The sequence below is a fragment of the Panthera uncia genome, chromosome A2 (assembly GCF_023721935.1).
Source record: "Panthera uncia isolate 11264 chromosome A2, Puncia_PCG_1.0, whole genome shotgun sequence".
NCBI lineage: Eukaryota > Metazoa > Chordata > Mammalia > Carnivora > Felidae > Panthera > Panthera uncia.
In genome coordinates this window covers 56520808-56531406 of record NC_064816.1, presented here as the reverse complement: position 1 = coordinate 56531406, position 10599 = coordinate 56520808, and the positions used below count along the sequence as shown (strand labels likewise).

At 45.8% G+C, this 10599-nt stretch overlaps 1 protein-coding gene across 4 annotated transcripts in view; it reads left to right on the top strand.

Annotated features, from left to right (window-relative positions):
- Positions 1-10599, top strand: part of CHCHD6 (coiled-coil-helix-coiled-coil-helix domain containing 6) — a 249476-nt gene that overhangs the window by 147698 nt on the left and 91179 nt on the right. The window contains exon 7 of one of the 4 annotated variants that reach the window (XM_049641127.1): positions 5634-9815. The exons of 2 other annotated variants lie outside the window; for them this stretch is intronic. In XM_049641127.1, coding sequence (XP_049497084.1) covers positions 5634-5747 — 114 coding nt within the window. In that variant the 3' untranslated portion in view covers positions 5748-9815. Of the gene's footprint in view, positions 1-5633; positions 9816-10599 lie in introns of those variants that run through there. One more of the 4 variants, XM_049641129.1, reaches the window with a different exon arrangement.

Here is a 10599-nt window from a genome sequence, read left to right as displayed (position 1 = left end):
TCACTCTGGGTGGTGTCCCCATCACTCTGGGTGGTGTCCCCATCACTGTAGGCGGTTTCCCCATCACTCTGGGTGGTGTCCCCATCACTGTAGGCAGTGTCCCCATCACTCTGGGCGGTGTCCCCATCACTGTAGGTGGTGTCCCCATCACTCTGGGCAGTGTCCCCATCACTTTAGGTGGTGTCCCCATCACTGTTTGCGGTGTCCCTATCACTCTGGGCGGTGTCCCCATAACTCTAGGCAGTGTCTTCATCATTCTAGGCGGTGCCCCCCATGACTTTATGACAAGAGCGTGGAAGTGTGTCTGGATGGCTTGTTTCCCACCAGCCTCGGCTTCCTTCTGGAGTCTGCCACTTCCATTTCTGAGTACTTAGACTATAGAATTCTCTCAGGGATCTGTGTCTGGCTGACCAATCTGTAGTTTTCAAAAATCCACCTTTTCTCCTCTTTGCTAAATTGGACATTGTCTCGTCTTGGGCATCTTCTCATTTTCTCTGAGTTCTTGAGATTGCCAGCAACGAGCATGTCTCTTCTGTAAGTTAATTCAGAGCTGAGATGTGATTCATCTGGATCAGGAGATTTGAATTCATTTAGTGTGACTGGATGTTCTCTCACAATCTCTTCCCCGTCTTGCGTTTCAATTCCCTCATATCAGTGTTTGATTCACCCTTTTCAGCCTGAAGATTGTTCTCCTTGATAGAAAATGGGAGTTTATAGTTCTTTCTCTCCGTCATCTGTTAACTGAACACCTTTCACCCCAATATGGGCCTATCCCTTCTTGTTCCTATCGCTCCTGATCCAATTTTAAAAGCCCCTTTTTTGTCCTTAGCATTTTCCAAAAGGCTCAGCTTGCCTGGGCCTCAGCTTTCCTGACCTCGTTCTTACAGGCTGAGCCGTTCCTTAGTTATTCCCCATGGGCTCTGCACCCTCCCTGCCCTGCTAGATGTGGTGACCCCACAGGTCACAGGCTCTCAAGGCTCCCATGCCGAGATGCACATGGCAGAAAGCCCCTCTGCCCCCAGCCAGGCACTGCCCTCCCTCCCAGGAGATCTGACATGCCCCTTGGAGCAGCGAGCAAGGGACGTGTCTTGATCTTTAGGTGCACTGGCCTGAGGACAGCTGTCAACCCTTTCCCCTTTATTGAGATCATTCATGGTTGTGTTTCTCAGAAATGAGTTTTTAAAGACTCCGATCCCTCTTTAGCCTCCTCTCTTTATAGACCAGTGGTTTGTGACAGGGGTGATTTTGTCCTCCAGAGGACATTTGGTGATGTCTAGACATATTGCCTGTCAGGACTGGGGGAAGGTGCTATTGGCATTAGTGGGGAGATGGCTGGGATGCTGCTAACCACCGTGCAGTGCCTGGGACGGCCCCATGACAAGCGATCACCTGGCACCAACACACTGACAGTGCTGCGGTGGGAGACCCCGTTGTAGAGGAACTTTGTAGGCCTCAGTGTCACCCAGGATGACAATTACAGATTTCCCCTGGGGAGTCCTGGACCAGGCGGGGCTGCCTCGCCCAGGTGGGGCCCACAGCTTCAGCACATTAAGGAGCACACATAGGTGATTCTTAGACCTCCATTTGAGAAGCACTGTTTTAGGGTTTTGGGTAAGAGCCAGAAATTCATTAGAATCTTTCTTCCTGGTGGGAGGGCCCCAGGTGCTCCCATGTTTAGACCCTCCCCTTTTTGAGCCGTTAGGAACTCTGAGATCACACAGTGCCTTCTCTCTGGGGGCTAGACTTAGGTCCGGCACCTTGTTTCTTTGGAGAGCCCAGGTTTTCATCCCTGTCTTCTAAAACCTAGGGACCAAGTGAGGCACCCTCAAGCGGATAACAACCACAGATGCTGCCCCATCACCACTGACTCTTTCCCTGGGCGGTGACCCGCTTCAGGAGGGGTGCTACTAATCTCCCACTCGGTCCTCAGCTCGGTCCTTCCCTCCTTCATTCTAAAGTTGTATTTGTTTGGACGGGGGCTGCTCTCCCTCTCCCTTCTGGGCAGGAGTGACAGAAGTCTCTAATCCTGGGCTGTTCTTCTTGCTTACTGGGACACAGCTGGTTGTAAACAGCCATGGCCATATGAGCCCCTCTGTGTACCTCCACTGGCTGGTTCCCCACACAGGGAACATTGTGGGTTGCAAAGCTTTTCAGGCTGCGGCGTGTTTAGGCTGTCAGAGACTGCTACCCGAGCCCCGTCATCTCCTCTGGATGAGAAACCGTGCTGGAGCTGGTACACGGCCACAGGCCTGCTTGCTCTCCCCGTGTTGCCTGAACAAGACCTGGTGATTGCTCAAGTGCGTTAAGTACAAGGTTTGTCTTTTTCCCTTTCTCTCCCTGCCTTGCTGCATCTGTTCTTTCTTTCGAGTCCATTTTTCACTGCATGCCTCACCGATATCTTCGGTGGTGTTGGCAGAGTGAGTGCTGAGGAGGGAAGACTTCATTGTCTGAGGTCGGAGAGACCTCGCGCGTACTCGCCTCCTGTCCTGCCTGGTGCTATTGATTCGGGGTGTGAGATGGCAGTTCGGCCGAGCGCTGGTTCAGGTTGGTCAGCCAGAGGAACCTAATCCGCAGGGCTGGGGCTGGCTGGCGCACGGCGATAAGACCCTGGTTGTCCATGCCGCTTTGCTGGCTCTGTGGTCCCTGGCAGCCATCACCGCCCAGCGGGTGGGATGGCTTCTCCCAGAGGACTGTGGCCTTGCCACCAGCTATACCGGCTTTTAGGTGCCATCTGTAGCTCTTCGTTGAGTGCATAGGAACCAGGCCCTTCACCTGAGGCTTTATGGAGTGGACGCCGTCATTCCCACTGGACAGGTGAGGATTCAGGGCCTCAGGGACTATAAGCAGTCGTGCAGGGCTGCACAACCTCATAAATGGTGGAGGTGGGATTTACACTGAGGGCTGGCTCATTCTGGAATCTTTAGTCCGGCCTCCACTGTTCAGGCTGGGATTTGTTTAACTTTTTGAAGGGCGAGAAGATGTGGTTTCAGAAATGGAAATGGCCGTAGCCCGGCAGAAGCAACCAGGTCGCCGTGCCTGTTCTGCAGACCGTCCTCTCTACCAAGTCCTGCACTTGGGAAGGGCTTGTCCGGGAGCTCGCCGCCGTCCTGGCCCGTCCCTCACAAGGCAGCCTGTGGAATGCAGCTCTCTGGTTTGCTGATGACCTGTGGTGATTATCTGCAGCTTTGTTCCCGTCCTCAGGGTCAGTGAGCGTGCTCGTTGTCTTGCTGCACCTGCGAGAAGCCTTAGGAACAGAAGTGGGTCATGGATTTGGCAGGGAAAACTTCACAGAGTCAAAGGTCAGAGAGCTCATGCAGGGTGCCAGCAGTACAGGACGGGCCAGGCGTGCGTGCCAGGAGCTGCACAAGGCCACCTGTGACCACACTTCCACATCAAGGGCTTCCCACTCCCTCAGAGTGCATATCTCTACACAAACCTCCTGCTTCCCCTGGATGTGCACGGTGAGCCACCTGCCCCCTGTGCTGGGAAATGTGAGGGCTGCTGGGCTCTTTATTCTCCCTGACTCTGTGTTTCCCACATTTAGTCCATTCCTGTGCTTCCTAAATAGTTAAAAATTGTCCTCTGCATCCCCAATGCCCCGTCATCTCTTACCTGCGAAAGCAGTCACCCCGGAAGTTCTCCTTGCCTTTAGTGGCAGTCTCCATAGTCTAGACTTCTTATTGCCACAAATTGACCCTACTAATCCCCTGCTCAAGATGTGGTCCTAACCATCCTTACAGACTGACCATCTTGGTCCTGGGCACTCAGCCCTGAGCTGCCCTCTGCTCACAGCTCCTGCAGCCCCACCTCTTCCTCTCCCACCAGCAGCACTGGCCTGCAGGAGCTTTGGGCTACACCCGGTGCTTCTTCTTGGTTCTTGTCTGCAATGTGCTTCCCCTACTATCATCAGTATTCATCTCATCAGTTCTTCCATCCCCTGAAGGCAGCTCAACCATTTCCTGCTCCAGGAAGCCTCTCTGGATCCTCTTGGCAGAGCTATGTGTTTCCCAGCTTCTGTGCTGGCCACCACATCCTGGCATTGCCTTATCTCTTGCCCTCGTTTGAGCTCCCGGTCAGGAAGTGATTCTTATTCCCACATCACGACACCCATATCCAGAATCCAGAGCAGGCAAAAAGGGGGAGGAGAGGGGTACTCTGTAGAACAGTCCCTCCCACCCCAGCACTGGTCCTGGAGGAACCTGACGGCCCTTCCCCACAAGGGAGCTGGCCCTTCTGAGGGAAGGGCTTCTGGCCTGCTCATCATTGGCAACTCAGCTCTTCACTTGACACCTGCACCTGCGGCCTCAACACCTGTGGGGGAAGGTGCAGGCGCACGGCTCCTGCCGCATCTGAAAGTGACATCAGACCCTCCCCTTGGACACTGAGAACCCCAGTGATGACTCAGGGAAAGCATTCCAGTTTTTATAGGATTTAGAACCTCCAGGGCTTGTAGGTGAGGGCTCTTGATGGCATCACGCCTTGTGCAGTTTTAAATGAACCAAAATCAGTTTAGAGGTGTTTTAGTTGTTCTTAGAAGCCTAAAGTCCTGGAGTTGGAACTCAAGCACAGGGCGGTTATGTTATTTACCCATGTTAAACAGCTCATGAAAGGTCTTTGAAAAGCAGCATTTCATATTTTGCTTGAATTCACGCACTGTCTCACCACAATAATTTCACCACGCAAACCTGTAGGATTCTGCGCTTTCTGCTCTTCTCCCAGGAGGAATATAGGTCGTTTCATTGTCTCCTGTTACAATGGTCAGACTCGGCACATATTTTGGATACGCTAGTAGCATCTGAGGAGAATGCCAGCTAGGGGCAGAATAAATAGAACATGTCGTAGAATCTGCTAGTTCACTCCTGGTTGTTGGTTCTTAGCTGGTGACGTTGCCTAACCCAGACTGATGGTACTTGCAGGATAACCTACTCTGTGTCAGTCACTGTGTGGGCGCTTGGAAGGGTTAGGCCATGCAGCCTGCTCCTTTGTAGATGCTCAGTAAACGTTTGCGGTGTGCCTCCCGAGCAAATGAAAGAGAGCTCCCAGCCACCTCTGAGGGAAACCTGCTTTCTCATCAAGTTTTCACCAACCCCAGGATCCGGAAGCACACATAACTGCCATTGTGAGTGGGAGGCGCCTGGAAAGGGGCCTGGTGGGTTCAAGTGATACAGAAGCCACAGCAGAGGTATCTGGGAGTAGAGTTAGTGTGAAGGCTTCTGAGTCTAGTTAGAAGAAACTGAGCTCAATTGCCAAGACCCGGGATGTTTGCCCGTACGTGGGAACTGTGTATGAGGTAACAGATTAGTCTGCCAGAGCTGTGACAGTGTTGTGTTGTCATTTCTGGTATTTGTATTTTGTGACATTTAAAAAAGTGTGGTGAAGTATAATTGTTAACATGTTGTGTTTTGTCAGCAGTGTTTTATTGAAAATACCGTGCTTCCCTCATGAATATGTGATCTTAAAAATGTAGGCAGCTCCTTTAAATGTGGTATTAATTATGTCCTGTGACCACGTCCCCCCTAGTGTACTGGAATATGCATTGGAAACTGGGATTCGCTTCACAGGAATTCATTTTATAGCAAACCCTGACAGAATACGTTTATTCCATTAAGGTAAACACCCCTGTTTTCTTTTAGATCGACTCCAATATGTTCGTGATTGAAGGGAGAGTAAGGATTATGAGGAAAGCTGCATCAGTAGAATTTAAAGAAGGAAAGCAGACCCACGACTCAACAAACAAAGGAATGTGAAGGGTACATGGAGTCAAGGAGGCATCCGAAGGGCTTCTTATAGGAGGGGCATCCACGTGATGAAGATTTTAAGTCGCTGGGCTAGAACAGTCAACTGCTGACTGGGATTCTGAGGCCAAAATCAAGCCTCTGCTTAAATAAGAAAAAGAGGTAGAAATGTATGAATTTCCTTAGTTTTCTTTAAAAAAATTTTTTTTGAAGTTTGTTTTGAAAGAGATAGTGAAAGCACGAGTGGGGGAAGAACAGACAGAGAGGGAGAGAGAGAATCCCAAGCAGGCTCCATACTTGCTGTCAGTGCAGAGCTAGATGTAGGGCTCAAACTCACGAACCATGAGATCATGACCTGAGCAGAAACCAAGAGTCAGACGCTGAACTGACTGAGCTCCCCCAGGTGCCCCTGAATCTCCTTAGTTTTCAAAAAGAAACTCCAGAAGGGTAAATCAGAAACTAATGAGATCGTTACCCATAGCGGGTGAATGGAAATGGGCCAGGAAGACGGAAGGGGATGTGACGTCTCCGAATGTGCCTTTTATGTATAGTCGACTTGTGAACCATAGTAGTGTGTTGCTTCTTTGACAATTGCATAAACAAAGATGGAGTGAAAAATTAATAACGACAGAAATAAATGAACCTGTCTATCAGGTAGATGCCACTCCACACAGAGGAACAGTGTTAATTTGAGGGGACTTCTAGTGTGGACAAGATGGCTAGACTCATTTCTCCTTGCTCCTTCTCACTAGGTACAATTATGCACTCTTAAATAAATGGAGAGGCAACCATGGGAGAAGTCTGAAAGCTAGGGAGAGGAAGGGGCACTGGCTAGGGACTCTTGGACTAGAGGGTCAACACAGCAGCCTAGGTGTCCCCTGATTGCCCCACCCAGTGACAGAGAACAACCCAAGGTCAGTATCTTCAGCCCCTAACCTGTGGCAGACAACTGCCCAGGTAGGCTTATCGTTTCACCAGATTGGCAGGGAGTCCTGTCAGCCATACTGGATAGGCCCAGTGGCCTCAGTGAGGGAGACCAAGCAGGAGTACCACTGATGAGTGGCCCCAGGAAGCACTCTCCTTCCCTATGGGCCAGAGACCCTCTTCTTCCACCCAGAGACCCCAGTGGTTCAACAGCACCAGCAGGGGCATCCTGCCACAAGTGGCCCAGACTGGGAGCACTCTTTGTCCAGTCAGTCAAAATCTCCTTTCCCCTACCTGGAGATGCCAGGTTGCTAGGAAGTCCTGGTCTGGGAAGCATTCTTTGTCCTGTGGACCAGAGAATCCTTTCTCCCACCTAGAGACACTGGCAGCCTGCTGGCACCAACAGGGGACATCCTGCCACAAGTTACTGGAGCAGTGGTCCTTGTGTACTGTAGGTCAGAGACTTTCTTCCACCACCTGGAGACCCCGAGAGGCCTGACGCTGGCAGGACAGATCCCTGGCTGGTGAGGAAATAAGACAAGGAAGTACCGGCCAGGAATGGCAACCAGTGGGTGTCAAGGAAGTACTCTTTGTCCTCACAGCCTGGGAGAGGCACTTTCTGCCCCCACAGGCAACACCAGCAGGGATCAATGAGAGCCCCTGTGGCCTCTGATGAAGCAAGAAGACCAGAATAGCACAATAAAGGCTCTGATTCAAGAAGCTGAGCAAATTCCAAAGAAGACAAATCTAAAGAAATACACACCTAGAGCGATAATGATGAAACTTGTAAAAAGTGAGGACAGAAGAATCTTGAAAGCAATCAGAGAAAACCAATGTATTCCTTACAAGGTAACACCAGTTTGAATGACAGTGGAGTCTCATTTAAAGCTATGAAGCCAGAAGGAAGTGGCATATTTTTCAAGTACTGAAAGAAAAAAAAATTCATAACCATGATTTCTATACCTGGAAAAACTATCCTTTATAATGAAGAGAAAATAAAGACATTCTCAGATTACAGAAGACCAAGAGAGTTTGTTGCCAGCCAATCTACCCATAAAGAATGGCTAAATTTGGGCTCTTGGCTGGCTCAATTGGCAGAGTGTGCAACCCTTGGTCTCAGGGTTGTGAGTTCAAACCCCATGTTGGGTGTAGAGATTGCTTAAAAATCTTAAAAAAAGAATGGCTAAAGTAAGTTCTTCAAACAGAAATAAAATGATAAAAGAAATAATCTTGGAACATAAACAAGAAAGAACAATGGAAAAAACAAAACTATGGATAAATACAGTAGATTATCCTTCTCGTGAGTTTTTAAAATCACATTTGATGGTCGAAACAAAAAATTAACACCATCTGATGTGAGGCAAATGTATGTAGAAGAAATATGCTCAAACCTAAGGTGTTAAAAAGAACCTACATGGAAGTAAGGCTTCCATGCCATATTGTACATTGTAGAGCATTGATACCTGTAGATTATGGTAAGTTACATGTGTACATTATAATGCTCAGTGTAACCACTAAGGGAGTTTTAGGAAGCAATATACTCAAAAGCACTAGTAGTAAATCAACATGGAATCCTATGAAATGTTTAACCCATAGGGAGGCAAGAAAAGAAATGGAGAATGAGAAACAGCGGACAATCAGAAAACATAATGCAGTGACTTAAGCTTTAACATGGCAATTACTTAAGCTTTAAGTAGTCATAAGTAGCACTACTTAAGGTTTCAGTAGACCTAAGCTTTCATGTGGCAATAATAACCTTAAAGGTAAACAGTTTAAATATACCAATTGAAAGGCAGAGGATTCCAGAATAGATTTCACACACACACACACACACACACACACACACACACACACACACGGCTGTGTATTAGAAATGCAGTGACATAGGCTGAAAGTAAATGTGTAGAAAAAAAGATATGTCATAGAAACATTGATCCACAAAACGTTGGAGTGGCTATATTAATATCAAATAAAATACTTAAGAACCAAGAAAATTTCTGGACGCAAGGAAGGACATGATATGAGGGTAAAAGGATTGCTTTGCCAAGAAGACATAGCAATCCTAAATGTATATGCACCAAAGAACAGAATCTTAAAATACATGAAGCAAAAACTGTAGGTCTGAAAGGAGAAATACACAAGCTTAAAATAATGGTAGGGAGGACATCAGAGTTCAAATGATAGAAGTACTAAACAAAATCATCAAAGATGTAAAATTCCTAAACGACGCAACTAACCAATAGAATCTAATTGACATACAAAGAACACTCCAATGATCACAGAATGCGTATTTTTTTCAAGCACGTATGGAACCAAGACTATATCGGAGGCCATAAAACAAATGTTAACGAGCTTAAAAGAATTAAAATCAGCATATCAAAATATGCAGGATATAGTTTAAGTAGGTAAAAGGGAAATTCACAGCAGTGAATACTTACATTAGAAAAGAAGAAAAGTTTCAAATTAAAGGTTTTATCTCAAGAAACTAGAAGAAGAATAAAATAAAGCCAAAGCAAGCAGAAGGAAGGAAATAATAAAGAACAGAAATCAATGTAACTGAAACAGGAAAACAGTAGAGAGAATTAATGAAAGAAAAAGCTGGTTCTTGGAAAAAAAATTAATAAAATTAATAAACGGCCAGCAAGACTGACAAAAATAAAGAGAGAAGACGTGAATCACCAGTATCAGAGAGACAGGTTACATCCCTGCAGACTCCAACACAGCCATTAGAAGAGAATAAGGTAATACTACAGACCCCTTTATGCTCATAAATTTGACAACACAGAAGAAATGTACCAGTTCCTGCAAAACCACAAACTACTAAAACAACCAGGATGAAATTGATAACCTGAATAGTTCTATAACCACTCAAGGAATTAACTTCATGAATTTGAAACCTTAGAAAAAGAAAATTCCATGCCCAAGTTGTTTCTCTGGAGATTTCTACCAAAAAGTTAAAGAAAAATTAAAACCCAATTTACATATTCTTTTCCAGAAGAGAGACCAGTATTACTTTGACAAATAGTATTACCAAACCAGTCAAAAACAAAAGGAAACTATATCTCTCATGAACATAGACACAAAAATCCTCAAAATATTTGCAAACCAAATATATAACACATATATAATATTGTTTATTTAAACAATATAACATTGTTATATTTGTGTGTGTGTATACATATATACGTATATATGTGTATATATGTACATATATGTATATATATATACACACATACATGTGTATATATATATATATATATATATGTATATAGAAAGGTACATGACAAAAATCAGTACCCTTTATGATAAAAACTCTCAGAAAATTAGGACTAGAAAGGAACTACCTTAACTTGTTAAGAAGAGCATGTACCAAAAAACCCTATATCTAACATCTTATATAATGATGAGATAGTGAATGCTTTGACCCTAAGATCAGGAACAAGGCAAGGATATTTGCTTTCACTACTTTTACTTAAACACAGCCTGGAGTTAAGCCACTGGTAAGACACTAACCACTGCAGTAAGACAAGAAAAATAAATTAAAGCCATGTGGATTAGAAAGGAAAAAATAAGCTGTGCTTATGTGCATGCAGACATGGTCATCTACATAGAAAATCCTAAGGAGCTCTAAACACACACACACACACACACACACACACACACACACACAAATAACAAAACCTCCTAGAACTAATAAGTGAGTTTATCAAGGTCACAAGACAACAGACAAAAATTAATTGCATTACAGATTCCTGTATGCTAACAACATCTGGAAACTGAAATTAAAACCACCATGCACCATGATGCATAAAGGGAAAAAAGGATACAGTGGACCTCATCAAAATTTTAAACTTTTATTCTGTGAAAGAGTCTGTAAAAAGATGAAAAGAGAAACTACAGACTGGGAGAAGATATTTGCAAACCATATAGCAAAGACAGG